Source organism: Taudactylus pleione, unplaced genomic scaffold, assembly GCF_031769625.1.
Source record: "Taudactylus pleione unplaced genomic scaffold, aTauple2 ptg000333l, whole genome shotgun sequence".
Classification (NCBI taxonomy): Eukaryota; Metazoa; Chordata; class Amphibia; order Anura; family Myobatrachidae; genus Taudactylus; species Taudactylus pleione.
The window spans coordinates 2507836-2526514 of NW_028284734.1; the positions used below are offsets into that span (position 1 = coordinate 2507836).

Here is an 18679-nt window from a genome sequence, read left to right on the forward strand (position 1 = left end):
ACCCAGGCATCTGTCGTGGTCTGCATCCAAACGGCCAAAAAAAGCACAAGCCGGCCTCCCACAAAAGGGTCCCCCCGATGGAGGCCTGCACCATCATGCGGCAGGCTTGTCCACTGCCTTGGCTGCAGGACATCTAATGTCACCCACATATGAAAGCGCTTTCAGAGCCTTCCTGGAGTCTGAGGGCCTGATTCAGAGCCGGACGCTATTTGCGCACGCTCGTTCAGAAAAAGGGGCCGGATATTTAAATTGAGCGCTCGCTCTTTGCGGTCTGTTGATGCCTCTTTGTCTGAGCTAGCGAACGAAACATGCGCTCGCTATTTTGTAAAGACGCCCCCTGGCCGCTCGCATCCTACGTTATCTCCGCTATTTATTAGATTAATCGAGTACATCGAAAGGCGTCTGAACTGCTTGCAGTGCTTGTGGTAGGATTTTCCTACCACATATAGAAACCGTTGTAATTCCTACACCATTCACCCGATTTGGATGTAATTACCCTTGAATTAAATCTGAAAGTCTGCAGTTAAAGCACATCTTGTTTGTTTCATTTCAAAACCATTGTGGTGGTGAATAGAGGACAAAATCTGAAAATTCTGTCAATGTCCCAATATTTATGGACCTGACTGTATGGTCTTAAGAAAATTCTCCAGCTTCCTATCCAGAGGATCCTTACGGGAATCTGTGTTCGGTATAGGGAGAAAAGATGACCTGATAAGACGGGTAATATGGGCATCAACAGGTGGAGGAGACTCCCATTTTATCGGTCGCTGGGAGAGGTAAAAAGGTAGCAATACGCTTAGAAACCTGAAAGCGCCCACAAGGGGGTCCTCAAGTTGCAAAGAAAAGAATTCCGTTACCAACTTCTTTTGACTTTTAAATACTGGGGGTTTGGATTGAGGAGGCTGCTCCGAATCCTCAACCAGTAGTACAAATTTAACTGCTCTAATAAGAGCCTCCACATCTACTGGGGAGCATCCTCCGGGGCCGAGGAAGTCTCAACCTCAGAGGTGACAGAGACACTAGCATCATTGTCTGAGAAACACTCAGTGAGAAACTCCCCCTGAGAGCAGTGTAGGGCTCTCTCGCATAGCAGGCCTGCATCTGGGAGCTCTATCCTTGTCCAGCAATTGATGAAAGGATGCTGACACTTGAGCCAACCCCTGCACGAACTGAGTAAATGCTTGCATCCAAAGTGGCTCAACAGTAGCTGTGGAGCTGAGAGAATATTAGGAACAGGGAACGCAGGAGCTGCAAGCATTACGGTTCTTACTGGTTCTTTTGGCTGAAGGCACATCCTGCTATAGAGCCGTAAAGCAACAAACACGTGGTCCAGGGGAGAAATTACTTAACACATATTTTACCAGTGTGCAGCACTGGACCACCCACCTACTTTGGTGCTTTATTCTAAGAAGACATTATAAGCTATCCAATAAATCACCACACACAAAGGCCCAAGCAATAGTGGAAATGTATTGAGCGTCTAATACATTATTAAATAAACAATTAGTGTGCAATTGGTATGCTATAATTATATACATAGCGCTGTACTCACCAACTGACCAGGCGTGTCCCCAAGGTGACCAGTATCAAAAGCAAAGTACACAGGCCACTCAATGCTTTCAATAAGTGGGCAAATAGTGTTCAACAAACAGCTAATAACAGCAGGAAGGAGCTATGGATATAACCTGGTTGCTAGGAGCGAGTTATATGAGGATACAGGAGCCCAAGCGTCTCTCCCTGAGCTATGCTAAGGCAGGCTCTGCAGAAAATGCCCGCCCAGCGTCTCAGAGGTGGTGGAGAGAGGGGTGGATTCTGCCTCAGGATTGCTGTCTGAGAGGACACACACCCCAGACAGGGGGGGCAAACAGAGGTAGCCTACCTCCCCCGTCTAGTCCGGACCCCAGGGCAAATGGCTGCCGCTGTTCTAACAGCCAAAGTCAATGGCCCAGTCGCCTGTCGCTGCACACTCAGTACTAAAGAAAGAAAATAAAGTAAAATAAAACAATGGGAGACCAGTTAATGCAGCACCCATCAAAACGGTGCCCACTCCTGCCGGCACCAAACTCAATCTGGCTGCCGGTGGCTGGGGTTGGGGTAGAGAGGAGAGGGAGCCTGGACTGTTAGAAATTTAAGTTTAACTATTTGGTGCCCAGACTCTACTCTCCAGGTTATGCCCAGAGTGATTCCTGTGCCTCCTAGTGGGGGAAGAAGAAATAGTTACATTTTGTTTTATTTTTTAAATAGTCAATTATTTTGACACCACTTAATGTCATTGGGCATTCCCTTTGAATATAAATCTAGCAGGAGACAATTTTTAAACTATAATGTCAGTCCCTTACTTTCTACTAGAAGGCAACCATAACCAACATTTGCCATATGCACTAAAAGCCTGATTACAGTGTGCTGCTATATAGTGATTAATACTGCTCTCCAAAATAACTCCCAATCTATGCCATACAGAATCCACTCACTTTTGTTACATCCATTATGATCTTATTGATCTTATCCTTATCCAGACCTTCCATTCCCGCCTTGTTGTCATTGAGGCCCATTCTGAACTGAAAAGCCTCATTGCTGGGAGCAATCGCTTTGTCTTCTGGTTGATCCATTATTCTATTTGTTTGCAGAATCACAAACTGTTAAAAAAAAAAAAAAAAAAAGGTCACAATTAATAAACAATTCTTTCCATGCACCTAATACCAGTTTACTTTTAGTGTCTGCTGCCATTATCTGTCAATCAGCTCACCAGACAGTATTATGTATAAGATTTTTTTTATTTTTAAACTTTTCTTTAGTGAGTATGGTATGAAGGTAAATTTCCTAGGTGATTTCATTTATTATGTCATTACCAGTTATTTGTATAGCGCACACATATTCCACAACGCTTTACAGAGAATATTTCGCTATTCACATCGGTTCATTGGAGCTTACGATGTATGGGACCGAGTCAGCAACAAATGCAATGGAGATTTTTACGCAGATCGAGTGATGGTTTGCCATTGCTCATGCGTATAAGTCGCACTGCGCACACGCTGCAATCGTCTTGGGATTCTGCATGCACAGAGAACCGATTCGCAAAATGAGTGACAGGTCCTCAGTGTCTGGGGGTGGTAACGGAGGTGGTCAGAAAAACGTAGATGTGCCTTACCGTTTAAACACTGTTACATGGGACTACATAAATTAGAGAACCCTCTGCGTGTCAGGAGAGCTGCATTGTTTGCAGTTGGTCAATGTGCGTTGATGTTACCGATAATTACGCAAGTGAGCGACGACATACGCAGATGAGAAGGCAGCATTGGGCGTCCCTATGCTCAGGTGATCTTTGGAACTATTAGCTTGTTTTCACAGCTGCGTACCATGTGAAAACGCAGCTGCAATGGCATCAGCGTCCATCTCTGAATCAGGCTCTATGTTCCCTGGGCTCTCACCATGCCCTAGCCAGTGGCATAAGTGTAAGAACGACATCTCACGCAAACACTCCCTGACCATCTTCGCAAATATACAAATAAAATTCAACATTCCTAAAAATGTTTTTCTTTTCAATTTCTTAAAAAAAACAACATTGACATAGTACTGAATTGCAGACCTTTACCTACGGTTGAGTGCCTCTGCCTTAGACAAACCTCAGCAAAGTACCTTGCGTTCACGTTATACAAGGAACTGAGGGCCTGATTCAGAGCCGGACGCTCTGACCAGAGCGCTCGCTCGGAATCAGGGCCCTCCTACCTAAACTTGGAGCGGCCTCTTGGACGCTCGCATAGCTGTGGGTTACCACCCACAGCTTATGCGAACGTCCATGATGATGGTCGCGATGGTCAAGACCATCGGGCTTGCGACGAGACCCTGCGGTAGGGTCTCGGTGACCGCAAGCCTTGGAGTGATTTTGGCTCTATCAGAGCCAAAGTCACTCCCACTGACATCACTAGTGATGTCAGTGGGACCGGACCAGACGGTAGGTGTTCCCATGGGAACGCCTCCGTCTGGCAGCCATGCCCCCGGCACGCCCACCAAAGGGGGCGTGCTGTCAATCAACATCGACAGCACGCCCCCTTTGGTGCGAGACCTGTCGCTCCCCGGCTCTCACACATGCATACGACGGAGCTCCCTCCATCGTGCGCATGCGCACTAGGGCACCATCGACCCGCTTGCGAGCGGCTCTGAATCAGGCCTTGAAGCCTGTGAAGTCATCGCCAAAGACTCTCAAGAATTACTACAAAAAGCTGACCTGAGACATTAGATGGTGTAGAATGAGAGGAAATAGGGAAAACACAGCCCGAAGCTCAATTTGCGTTAGAACTGGTGTCATTTATCAACAAGGCTAAATATAATTTATCTCAATATATCTATCAGGTGCTACCAAGCTGTCAGCATTCATGCAATATATCAAAAAATTATTAAGCACATTATTATATAGTGCTGTCCCCCTTTCTTCTCCTGTAGGTGCTCCATCCACCACAAATCACCAGAATAAGATTATTCGACATTTCGCATCAGCCAGCACCTGCCAGCTCACAGCAGATTGGAAATAACCATCTTTCCACTGGTTGTAAATGGCAATTCATAGAATATGACACATTTTCCAGATGTAGTTACTGATCACTGTTCTTCACAGTCCCCCAATCATTCCTAGAAGTATGGCAGCCTGTCTTCCATTTTCTTAACTCCGCTCTTAATCCCTATTCTTAAAGTCAATATGAGCAACATACAGTAAAGTCTTCTCTAGTGCTCCTGGATCTCTACTTTCTCCTTTTCCCAATGAGCGATTCACCACCTCTGACATCTTTCTGCATTACTGTGTGTAAATGATGTTCTGTGCAGGTGAGTATATATTTGTTTGCCAGATTATGTGCAACCCACTGTACATTTTATTCTGTACCGTCACTTGTTGCTCTGCTGATAAATAAGGTTGCAGAAAACAAACAAATAACATCAACAGTTGCAAATAATTTTTAGGATCTCTTCAAAAATGTGTAAAGATGTAATGGGCTCGTGAAATTGTCAGCAATGGTTCATTTCAGTAAAAACACTTTGGTTATTATTGTTTGAAAATAATAAACATAATTATGTTAGTCATCTAACGTTACAAACTGGATACTTATAGGGGTATTCAATATGGGAGTGAAAACTCAGTTTTTGCATTAATATCGCACCTATGACGTCATTATCGCAGGTTTTAGTTTTACACCGTATTCAATTTCAAAGACTTTTCGCAGGTTCAAAAATGTCTCGATAAAAAACGGGGATAACTTTTCACCATTGAATAGGTGTCGAAAAAAACTGCAGAATTGGGGTTTAGGGGTGCAGGCTTAAAAAAAAATAACCTGCACCCCTGGGAATTACATTTAAAAAAGAACTGTGTCAAAAAAAGTAAAAAAAAAAATAGGGACACCCCAAAAAATTATTTAAAAAATTGGGGTTAAAAAAAAAAATGGGAAAAAATTGTTTAACAATAGGGAAATAGGTTCAGTGCAAGTATGCGGCAGGTATTTTCTAGAATAGATTTATAGCGGCAGGTGCACAAATGCAGAATTTTTTAAAACTTACTTTAGGGACATCAAAATATGATAGTACCCATTTTCATGTACCCAAAACTTGATGGGACCACTTAAAAAAACGAAAAAAATAACCTAAGTGCTCTTCTGCAACACTTCTTCAATGTCGGGAAAAAAACACCTGCTGCGGCAATTTAAATCCCCGACTTTCATTTACAGGCTAAAACGGGGGTACCCATAGTGATCCCCCATGTTTTTACAACTTTAGGGGGGTCCTACAATTTTTTTAAGGAAAATTTCATAACTTTACGCAAATCCCACTTCGCAGGCTCCCGTTTTTGTTAGATTCATATTGAATACGGGGATAAGCAGGCGCGCGCCTGATACTTTATCCCAGGTAAAAGCTCCGATATGAAACGTAAACTTCGACAGCGAAGTTTACGTTTCATATTGAATACCCCTCTTAGTGTTCAAATCAATAAGTAACAAATTTGCGAAAGCAAGTTTGTTTAATGAAACTCAAATACATTTTCTGAATGCGTGCACCTGAGAAATGCTAGATTTAATTAGAAATGGTACCAGCAGAGACTTTTTGTATGGGGTGGGAGGGCTCCCCGTTTCAAACATGATATATGGTTTAGAAGAAGACATTTAGGTGGTCTCCAACTACCTAATTTTGACATTTATTATGATGCAGTAATGCTGAATAGAATATATGACTGGTCTAGGCCGAACCCCCCAAAACAATGGATATCCATTGAGAACTCCTTTTTAGAGTGTTCACTTTCCACTTTACCTTGGTTATCTAATCTGCCTAGGGTCTCACATCCTACTATAGGCCCGACTCTTGCTGTATGGAAGCGTCTGAGGGGCTTGGGATGTGTTTCCTCACCCTACTCCCCCTTAACTCCACTATTTGATAACCCCAAATGTCCCCCTGGTATCTCGAACCGGACCTTTGGTTCAGGGCAGGTATTGTACGAGTTGACAGCTATATGGTCCATCCGAAATATTGCCCTTTGCTGATGTCCAGGCCAAATGGACCCTCCCTAATGGCGAGATATGGCGATATCTCCAGATTAAACACTTCCTTATGTCAAACGATTTTCGATCGGTGGGATCTCGAGGTTTAACACCTTTTGAGAAGTTGGTAGTATCTCAGTCACTGTCCTCCCACACATTGTCAATTCTCTACAAATTTTTAATTGAAAATAATTTCTCTACATTACCAAATTTCACTAAAATTTGGGAGAGAGACATTGGCATGGAGATCAGTGCTCCTCAGTGGACGTCTATATTTGAGAAATCATGGAGTAGCTCCACCAATGTCCTTACCCTTGAGACTCATTTTAAAGTCTTGTCTAGATGGTATAGATGTCCATCCATTTTATCCAAAATGTATCCTAGGGTATCAGCTTGTTGTTGAAGATGTGGAACGGATCTGGGAACCCCCTTTCACATTTGGTGTACCTGCCCTGTCTTAAGAGTTTTTTGGGACGATGTGATCTCGATAGCGCGTGATTTATTGGGCTCAGATGTCCCTGATGGCCCAGAGTTTTGGCTACTAAACCTTCATAACTCTCCATTATCTGTTTACAAAAAATCGTTATTGAAGTATCTGAATAGAGCAGCCAAGGCTGTCATCCCTGTACGCTGGAAGTCTACCTCCCCTCCAACTCTTTCTGACTGGTTTCGAAGGATTGAGTTATACAGATCCCTGGATGACATTATTATGTCCTCTCCTGATAAATTTCAGATGTACACATCAATTTGGAGAGAATGGTTGGAATTCTGCGAATCTGACAAATATAAAACCATGACACATACGACTTGACTCCTAGTTTATAATTTGATGGTGTGACCTGTCTCAGAAATTGCAACTCTCGTCACACATAGTGAGTACTCAAGCTGCGAATGCCGTTGCAGTGGCTAATTATGCACGGCCAGAAAACGGCGTTCTATCACTCACTCTGGGATGGCTTTGTATCTGCGTACGTGATCACAGTACTGGCCTGCGCACTGCAGTGCATAAGCATGCACAGTGCGCACCATCGGTCGATCTTCTTACGCTGTTGCAATTGCGATCCATCATGAATCAGGCCCAATATATGTATAGCAGTTTTTCAGTGTTTTTATACAAATCTGTATAAAGTTGGAATAAACACTTTTAGCTCTCATCTCCAAGTTCTAAAACCCCTCTCCCATCATTTACACCCCACATACCTGTCCTACATCATTTACACCTCTTCATACCTGTCCTACATCATTTACACCTCCACATACCTGTCCTACATAATTTACACCTCCACGTACCTGTCCTACACATTTACACCTCCACGTACCTGTCCTACATCATTTACACCTCCACATACCTGTCCCACATCATTTAAACCTCCATATACCTGTTCTACATCATTTACACCTCCACATACCTGTCCTACATCATTTACACCTCCACATACCTGTCCTACATCATTTACACCTCCACGTACCTGTCCCACATCATTTACACCTCCACATACCTGTCCTACATCATTTACACCTCCACGTACCTGTCCCACATAATTTACACCTCCACATACCTGTCCCACATCATTTACACCTCCACGTACCTGTCGCTCATCATTTACACCTCCTCATACCTATTCCACATAATTTACACCTTCACATACCTGTCCCATATCATTTACACCTCCACGTACCTGTCCGACATCATTTACACCTGCACGTGAGTACAGCTCGCAGGACCCAACTCGCACCTAACTGAATTGACCCTTTACAATTATGATTTCGCAAAGGCCAATAATTAGGTTTAATTATGGTTTTCTGCTGTAAGTCCGTTTTTTGCAATATGTAGAAAAAAATTACAAAAAAATTCAACCAGTTTTCAGTGTTTATAAATAAATATATAATTAAAAAATTAAAGCCCACCATATAATTTGGTGTCTGAACACTGGATCAGAGAGGAGCGGGACAAAGCTCCAGAGGAGAGGGAAGGATGCCAGAAAGTTACAGTTATTTAGAACACTGTGTATGCTTCTAAATCTCAGCATTCACAGGAATGAGTGTTCTATATTGTCTATCTCTACGGGGTATTCATGTGTCTGTCAGAAGTATTCCTCAAGCACAAGTCAATCTGATTGCTGTTTGAATGAGGAAAAAGGATTTGTTTGAAATGCGTACACACACTGCAGGGAAACTAGTCTTAGCAGCAGAATTGCATGTCAGGAACAATTTAGACACACCACATCCACCACAGATTGTGAACACTTCAAGAGAAGACTGACAGCTGTTCACAGCAGCCAGGTCCTCTGCTATCATATCCTATCATTGCAGTCAGAAGTTAGGTGCAAAAAGTCCTTCTTAATGCAGAATATTTTACTATATATATATATATATATATATATATATATATATATATATATATATATATATCCAAAATGAAGAGGAGGCACTCAGAGTCTTGCGTGAAAAACGTGTATTGAGAACAGTCTGTTCTCAATACACGTTTTTCACGCAAGACTCGGAGTGCCTCCTCTTCATTTTGGATGTGGACAGGGGTATTGTATACTCTTAAGGAAGGCACCCAAGCACATATATTGAAGGTGTTAGCTGCCTCAGGAGTGCCGGGTGATATTGATTTGTATATATATATATATATATATATATATATATATATATATATATAGATTATTTTACAAGAGAGTGAAGAGAAAAAGTAGGTAATCTTAAAGGGTTATTTACAAAGGGAAGGTAGCAGAATTAAGGGTAGCACCAGTATACATCATCACCAGTGCTCCCAAGATCTAGGGGCAATGATGAGGTCATAGTCAGTCTATAGCAGGGGTAGGCAGTTATTTTATATGTGGAGTGGGGCACTTAAATGAGTTTTAGCAAACTGTGGAGGGCCACACTCAAAAAATGTGTATTTAAAACACCTAACATTAATGTAGAGAATGGAGGTACACAACCGGCTAAGCTAAGGCTTCTGTTCTTGGCCGTCTGTACTTTTCTCTGTACATCTCCTCCCTGGGTGAACTAATCAGTTCCATTAACCTCCAGTATCATCTACATGTAAACAACACTCAACTCTACCTCTCCTATCTTCTCTCTGATGTCCAGTTGCCTCTCCGCCAACTCCTCCTGGATGTCCGAGTGCTTTCTCAAACTCAACACAGCCAAAACGGAATTCTTGATCTTTCCTCCATCTAGAGTCTCCTTCACTCCTGACCTCTCTATCACTGTCAACAACACCAGTATCTCCTCAGTTCCCCTACTTCCTGCCTAGGATTCATTCTTGACTCTTCCCGCTCCCCCCACATTCAATCTCCTGTCGATTCCAGCTCCGCAACATCGCTCACATCAAACCCTTCCTCTCCCAGAATGCCAGCAAAACCATTACCCACTCACTGATCATCTCTCGCCTCGACTACTGCAACCATCTCCTCACTTGTCTCACCAACTTGCATCTTGCTCCTCTCCAATCTGTACTCAACGCTGCAGCTAAAATAATCTCTCTCTCACCACTTCATATTGCCTCCCTTCTCTGGCAAGTACTTAACTTGCTCCCAGTCCCCTACAGAATCCTCTTTAAACTCCTCGCCGTCACGTAGAAGCCCCTCCCCATCTACATTGTTCCCTACGATCTCCCACACCCTCTGCGGTCGGCCTATGACCGTCACCTTTCCTCCCCTCTGGTTACCACATCTCACTCCCTCACATTTCTCCCGTGCTGCCCCCCACCATTGGAACGAGCTCCCTCGCTCCATCAGACTACCCCCCAGCCTGCATTACTTCAAGTGGGTTCAGAAAACCTACCTGTTCATAAAAGCAAATCCGTCCACCACTTAATGTCACCACGTAGTCTACCTCAACTTCTTGCTCCCTCCAATTCCTCTACACCTGACTGCTGCCATTAGCTCCCCTTACACTGGCTCACTCCTTATGTCTCCCCCTTCCCTTTAGACTGTAAGTAAGCATAAGCAGGGCACTCCTGTTCTCATTACCTACCACTCCTACACACCAGCTACACTCTATACCCTTCTCCATGGGCTCTCTGCCCCTGGACTCAACTCCTTCATTATTTTCGTTTCTTCTTACACTAAAATTACACTAACATTTTCATTGCACCCCTTGTATCAGTGGCTGTGGTGAGAGTTGTAGTGCTATTTGTTACTTGTCTACTGTATTGTACTATTTGATCCTATACTGGTTTTGCCCTTTGCACAGCACTGCGGACACTATAAATAAAATGAATAAAAATAATGTAGGCGCAGACACAATGATAACATAAAAGAGCACCATCCTGAACCCCTACAAGGACAGCTAATAGACCTCCCTTCACAAACCTCTTTTATGCCACCAGAACCATGCTCATTCACATGCACTTTTTATTCCAAAAATGCCCATTAGAATTCCACCCGAATTACCTTTGACTAGAACCCATGCAGAGAGCTGGGACAGAACTATTTCTTCCTCTGGCCCCCACTGGACTGCAGCATACCAACACTCTAACATAGACTTACTGTAATTATGATGTGTGACCTTCCTACATGCATTGTGCTGTGTCACATGATGCTCCTGCAGTACAGTACCTCCCCCAAGTCCCATAACATGTAAATAATCTCCGAGCTGGAAGCCAGATGCTGTGCATGCAGCTCAACAGTGTCCCCGACTTCTGTCCTAGATCGTGGAGGGCCGGAACAAATTGCCCGATGGATCACATATGGCCCTTGGGCCATATTTTACCTACCTCTGGTCTATAGGTTACATACTCACGAATACTGATTCAGGACACAAAATTGTGCCTACATGTGTTTAGGGCATACTTACCTGCTCTTCCCGCCCACATTCCGGACTTGAAATTTTAAATGTTACAATAAGAGAGAAATATAAAACACAATATAATTCTTCACATATTATGTAAATATCGATGCAGTTAACAATTAGTACACAAACAATAAGGATTTGATTTGTAGTTTTGTTTGGATTTCTCCTTGCTAGCCTTTAGGGGCCTATTTATCATTAAATATTTGCAGCATAATTCCCGAAAACGGGTGATAGCGCCAACATTTTTAATGAATGGAAGAATAGATTAGTCTGTGGGTAAAAAGCTGAATACACTAATATTGTGGCAAGCAATTTGCAGACTGTCTCTTCCTGAATTCCAAACACTGGGGGTGATTCAGAGGTGGACACAGTTGCAGTAGCAGCTGCAACTTTTGTCTTATAATTTATCATTTAGGAGGAGATGAGTGATGTCATTTATTCAGCACTTGGACAGTTTCTAATTGTTCATACAGTGGAGTGCATGCTGTTAATTTGTTGAAGAAATTTCACCCCATGCTTCCTGAAGCATCTCCCACAAGTTGGATTGGCTTGATGGGCACTTCTTGTGTGCCATACGGTCAAGCTGCTCCCACAACAGCTCAATGGGGTTGAGACCTGGTGACTGCACTGGTCACTCCATTACAGACAGAATACCAGCTGCCTGCTTCTTCCCTAAATAGTTCTTGCATAATTTGGAGCTGTGCTTTGGGTCATTGTTCTGTTGGAGGAGGAAATTAGCTCCAATCAAGCGCTGTCCACAGGGTATGGCATGGCATGGCATTGCAAAATGGAGTGATAGCCTTCATTATTCAAAATCCCTTTTACCTTGTACAAATCTCCCACTTTACCAGCACCAAAGCAGCCCCAGACAATCACATTACCTCCACCATGCTTGACAATGGCGTCAGACATGCTTCCAGCATCTTTTCACTTGTTTTGTGTCTCACAAATGTTCTTCTGCGTGATCCAAACACCTCAAACTTCGATTCGTCTGTCCATAACACTTTTTTCCAATCTTCGTCTGTCCAATGTCTGTGTTCTTTTGCCCATATTAATCTTTTCCTTTTATTGGCCAGTCTCAGATATGGCTTTTTCTTTGCCAATCTGCCTAGAAGGCCATCATCCCGGAGTCGCCCCTTCACTGTAGACGTTGACATTGGCGTTTTTGCAGATTCCATTTAATGAAGCTACCAGTTGAGGACTTGTGAGGCATCTTTCTCAAACTAGAGACTCTAATGTACTTGTCTTCTTGCACAGTTCTGCACCGGGGCTTCCCACTTCTCTTTCTACTCTGGTTAGAGCCTGTTTGTTCTGTTCTTTGAAGGGAGTAGTACACACCATGTTCAGTTTCTTGGCAATTTCTCACATGGAATAGCCTTCATTTCTAAGAACAAAAATAGACTGTCGAGTTTCACATTAAAGTTCTCTTTTTCTGGCCATTTGGAGAGTATAATTGAACCCACAAATGTGATCTCCGATACTCAACTAGCTCAAAGGAAGGCCAGTTTTATAGCTTCTCTAACGAGCAAACCCGTTTTCAGCTGTGCTAACATAATTGCACAAGGCTTTTCTAATCATCCATTAGTCTTCTAACGCGCTTAGCAAACACAACGTACCATTAGAACACTAAAGTGATGATTGCTGGAAATGGGCCTCTATACACCTATGTAGATATTCCTTTAAAAAACAGATGTTTGCAGCTAGAATAGTCATTTACCACATTAACAATGTATAAAGTGTATTTCTGATCAATTTAATGTTATCTTCATTGAAAAAAACTGTGCTTTTCTTTCAAAAATAAGGACATTTCTACGTGACCCCAAACTTTTGAACGTTAGTGTTTATATATATATATATATATATATATATATATATATATATATATAGGCAGCAGTAGGACGCATTTCTTCTGATCCGGTGTCCACGTTAATTCTAGCATACCCCTTAGTACCTATCCTATACACTACACCTAAAGTGTATAAAACATTATTGAATCCACCTGGACGACCAATTGTCACGGCGACGAAATCCTTACATCAACCACTAGCAGTGTACTTGGATTCATTATGCCAGCCGTGTATACAAGAGCACCAGCACTACCTACTTGATACCACAACACTGTTACAACAACTTAGGAATTTGCCGATATTCACCGAGGACATCTTATTGTGTAGCATAGACGTCACAAGCCTCTACACTCTTATTCCGCATGCCATGGGCTTACAACCAATGAGACGGCTCCTCATGGGGCATCCTTGCTATAAGGGGCCTGATGTGGATTTTATCCTGGATCTTTTCTCCCTCATACTTACCAATAATTTCTTCATTTTTGATGGAAAATTTTATTTGCAACGTGTTGGTTGTGCGATGGGGTCCAGTGTGGCCCCGTCGTACCCCAACATTTTATGTTTGAGGTGGAGAGGGAAGTATTTTTCCAGGACCCTTCCATTAGTAACAACATTGCATACTATGGACGCTACATAGCTGACTTGCTTATCTTCTATCGAGGTAGTGAGAGTTTAGTGATCTTATAGATAAGCTTAATGCGACGGACCATCCAGTCAAGTTCACTTACAATATTAGTGCTACATCTGTTAACTTTTTGGATGTTAACATTACATTGGAAAGACATAATTATATACAAAGCCTACAGACCGTAATAACATCTTACACATGAAAAGTTTCCATCCCTATCCATTAAAGAAGGGGCTTCGCACAGTTGTTGCGCATTAAACACATTACATCAGATCCAGCTATGGCTATAGCCCAGATGGATACGATGATAGCAAAATTCCATGATAGGGGTTATGATATGGCTTTTTTAAAAGAAGCCAAAGCTAAAGTGCTAAAACTGGATAGGAATAAGTTACTATCCAAACAAAACAACAGTGTTAAGCCCAGAGCGTTACCATGGGTTACACAGTTTTACAATGCTAGCACACACATCAACAAGACTTTTAAAAAGTGATGGCCCATTATTCAATCAGGTTTGGAGCTTAATTTACAGAAAGTTAAATTAATGGCTAGCTATAAAAGGGGCCATAATTTACGGGATTATTTGGTTAAACCGAATGTAACTAGACCTAAAAGCCCTAATACTGGTAATTTCCTCACGGGTAAAAAAGGCTGCATTAGATGTATGTGGACAACATGCAGTTTTATGATCCCAGGTGACTCTTTCTCCCATCCTTTAATCAGGGAAGAAATACAATATTAATTACAAACTGACATGTAACACCAAATACACGGGCTACCAAATTATATGCCCATGTGGCCTATCCTATATAGGTAAAACTGAGCTTACGTTCAAGGAACATATGGCGGTGCATCGATCCGCCATACGGGCCACATTACTCAATGGCCATAGTGATCAGCCCGTAGCTCGACACTTTATTTCAGTCCCCCACCCGCTATCTACGTTGCGCTACCGTATGATCGATCACGTCCCTAATATGATTAGGGGTGGTGTTGGAGCCCTTACGTTACTTCAGTTAGAGAGCCAGTGGATCTACAGATTGGGGACCCTTGTACCCAAAGGGCTCAACGACCACTTGGGGCTCCATAATTTTTTGAGAATTAGGGCAGCTCATGCAATGTAGCTTAACTATTAGTTAGGACAATAATAATACTATAAGTATTGTCGTTCATAGTTAATATTGTATGCGTATGCAATTAATATGTATTACATCGTGCAGGTATCGAGATATTCTAATATATAGCTGTGATGGTACAATGGTCAATACATTTATACTAGTACTATTCCATATTTCATATGTTATACACCATTTATTATTTTGGATAGGTGCAGTGCTTATGTGTAATCTATATTTTTATTGTATTACAAGACATACTAATGTGATTGCGCTTTATGAGATGTCTATACCTGTACTTGATTCTGGTATACATTATGGCAGTGTCTCTGTTTTGCAGCTAAGATGTCATTATTTTAGTTATTACTATATATGCATTTAGAGTAATTGACAGTCTAATGATGAGGCTGTGCCCGCTGGAGCATATCAGATGATGTGCGCGTAGTTAATAATACATCCACCTGTTTATGTATTGTGTTGTTTTGATTGTTTTTTTAGTATCCATGGTGATGGGAACTGAACTGTCTAAATGATGATGTCATTCAGTATGCGCCGCTGGTCCGGGTGAGCGGTCCCGAGTCTGGCTACGATGCATGAGTTTATGCACGGGTGATGCTATTTAAGTTAGGGTTATTATTGTTTTATTTTAGCCTGATGGCAGTGCCGATGTAGCAGAGGCACTGAAACGTTGCTGTGTACATTATATATATTAAAGTCGGAGTCAAGCACCACGAGTGCCCCGTCTGGTGGATGAGTATATACACATATATATATATATATTTATATATACATACACACACACACACACACATACATATGGGTTCGGTATAAAATACTGGCGGCTGTCGGTTCAAATCCCAACAGGAGAAGATCCCCCACCAACCATCCCTTAGGGGTGCCCAACCCTAAATCCCCCCCAGGGGTGCCTAAACCTAACCCCCCCTTCCCGCACCCTTAACCTAATGCTCTCGGGTGGCTGACTAACCCTACCCTACCCCACTAGGGTTGCCTAAAACTAAACCTACCCCCCCAAAATCTAACCCTGCTACACTCCTTAACCTAACCCCCCCCCGCCTCACGGCTAACGATAAGAACGCCCCGAACTTACCTCGTTCAGGCTGGTGTCCTTCGGCGTTCCAGTGTCGGGATTAAGATAGGCGTCTGTATTTCGAAGCCTATCTTAAATCCCCGGTAGGGCATCTCCTGTCGGGATATAGACTGGCGGCATTTAGAAACAAAGGCATTTACAAGGGACTTCAGAGTAAAACTTATCTTATAGAAAATACATTTTGGCTCAGGACAATTACGTCATAGCTAAGAAAGGTTCAGGAACATAGTTCCTGATTGTTCCGGTTGAAAAATAGCACTCTGAAACAAAAACAAGAAAGGCCCATGGTGCAATTTCTTTGTTTGCTTGCCCTGCCCAAAGGGTAAGTGACAGCAATTTCAAAATCAGCACGAATACGTTTTTTTATATATATATCAAAGTTACATTATACATACAATATGTAGCGTTCCCGCTAGGCTGTTTTAGCGGGGCGCGGCGCCCTGCCCTCCTTCTGGAGGGCAAAAAGCACCCTGCCCTCCAGGAGGAGGGCAAAAAGCGCCCTGCCCTCACAGCCTGCAGGAGCCGTTCTCACCCGCGGGACGCAGTGTCCCGCGGGTGGAGAAACTTGCGCCCGTCATCTGTTCTCCCTGTCTGCAGGGCTTGGGGGCTGCCCGGCGTGTCCGTAAGTGCCGGGCACGCCCCCAAGAGTGACGAAAAGGGGACGCGTCTTATAGACACGCCCCCTTTTCCGATGACCACGCCCCCTTCTCGGGCGCGCGTGCATGCCCTCTCTAGCTCCGGCGCCCTGCCTCCCGCCGGAGCTAGAAGGAACACTACAATATGTACTTGTAAACAAATTAATTATCTACCTGTACTTGCCAAGGAGGCATCTTATACAGTATGAAGCACCAAACTGAGTTGCTGGATTCAAGAAGAATGTGCCAGTGTAAACTAGATATTATACAAAGTGTAGATTACGTTTCTTGAAAAGCAGAAACATGACTTCCCAATTGCTCCCGTTATTAATATACTTTCAACTTAAGTCAATTTAGTATTTTCCAGGATCTTGATCAGATAAGTAAACCAGAGCCACTGTCAGCATGTTACTAATTGCTCAACATAGATGGGGAAAAAAAAGCTCTTTTCTCAGGGAAATCTAGGCTTAACTACTGCTACTTATTTATTCTATAGTAATATATGTAATGGTGTAACATTTCAGAATAGCTTCTGTGATACATTACAGCCAATACATCAGCACAGAGTAGCCGCGGCGAGGAGTAAAAATGACACATACCTTTTTATCTAGGCCACAGGTTCCCAAATCGGTCCTCAAGGCACCCTAACGGTCCAGGTTTTAAGGATAACCATGCTTGGGCACAGGTGCCTTAATTAGTACCTCAGTCTTTTGATTTAACAATCTGTGCTCAGCCTTGAATATCCTTAAAGCCTGGACTGTTAGGGTGCCTTGAGGACAGAGTTTGAGAACCTCTGATATAGGCACCTCCTTAATTATACGAATTATGTTCTGGGATAGGTTCATTGTTCAACAAATATTTTGCAATCTTCCTGACTTCCTTAAACGTAGATTTAGTATAATGTGCTTAAATATTAGCATGTGGCAATTATTTTTTTTTGGGGGGGGGGGGTTTACAAAAAAAGATACCATGAATTTTATTAAATGTATAATTTATTTATTAACAGGTTTTTACAGAACACTTACAGTACATATAACACTACGCTGTTCAGAAAATAGCTATACTCACATCCAGAGCCGGCCCTAGGCATAGACAAACTAAGCAAATGCCTAGGGGCATCCAAGCCTGCCTAGGACCGGTAGAGCTTGGTGCAGGCACGGCCGGGGCACCTGCTGCCGGCTGGGCAGAGACTCTGGCTACTGCAGCTGCGTAGCATCCACGATCGGAGCTCAGCTCACAGATCTGGTTGGGTCTGGCAGCAACAAACAGTGAGCGGGCAGCAGAATTGCTGGCAGCAGTTTGCGGGGGCGGATCGCCTGGACGGCGGCTAGTGGTTAGTGCCGGGCCAGCTCTGAGGCGTCACACAATCAGAATGAGCTTCTGTGCATGGGCAGAGGCTCATTCAGGACTGTAAGTAAATTCGTAAAGTCGTAGGAGAGCTGCTGCACCATGGGCCTTTGCGGAGTCACACCTAACGGCTCTGGGTTCCGTCTCCAGCAATCATCACACACAGCTGCGGCCTGCCAGTCAGAGATGGGAAAAGCGGGTCCGCTGCCCACGGCTTGCTTTACCTCGAGTCGGACAGCTCTGCAGGCTGCGCTCAAGTAAAGTAAGTTTGGAACTGGGAGATGACTGGGGTGCTGTGGTGCTCACTGCTGGGAGAGGGGTGGTCTGCTGGGATAGTGTAGGTTGGTGAGGGTGGGTGCTGATACCATGCTGTGCTGGCCACACTCCTTTTCAGGATCCCATGGGGAGGGGGGCACCACCCAAAATCTTGCCTAGGGCACTAATTTGGCTAGGGCCGGCTCTGCTCACATCAGTCCTTGCTCCACTGGAGCTTACAATATAATGTATATTCCATATACACAAACACACTAGAGTCACTGATTTTCAGGCATATTAACCTACCAGGCTGTGTTTTGGAGTGTGGGAAGTAACCAAAGCACATTAAAGAAATCCAAGCAAATGCAGCGAGAACATTCAAACTCCAAAATTAAAATGCAAGTCAGTTTTAAATTAAAAATC

At 43.3% G+C, this 18679-nt stretch overlaps 1 protein-coding gene across 1 annotated transcript in view; it reads right to left on the reverse strand.

The window, feature by feature from the left end:
* POLK (DNA polymerase kappa) overlaps window positions 1-18679 on the reverse strand; it is a 137650-nt gene that overhangs the window by 75570 nt on the left and 43401 nt on the right. The window contains exon 2 of the mRNA XM_088443691.1: window positions 2472-2636. Coding sequence (XP_088299817.1) covers window positions 2472-2609 — 138 coding nt within the window. The 5' untranslated portion in view covers window positions 2610-2636. The remainder of the gene's footprint in view (window positions 1-2471; window positions 2637-18679) is intronic.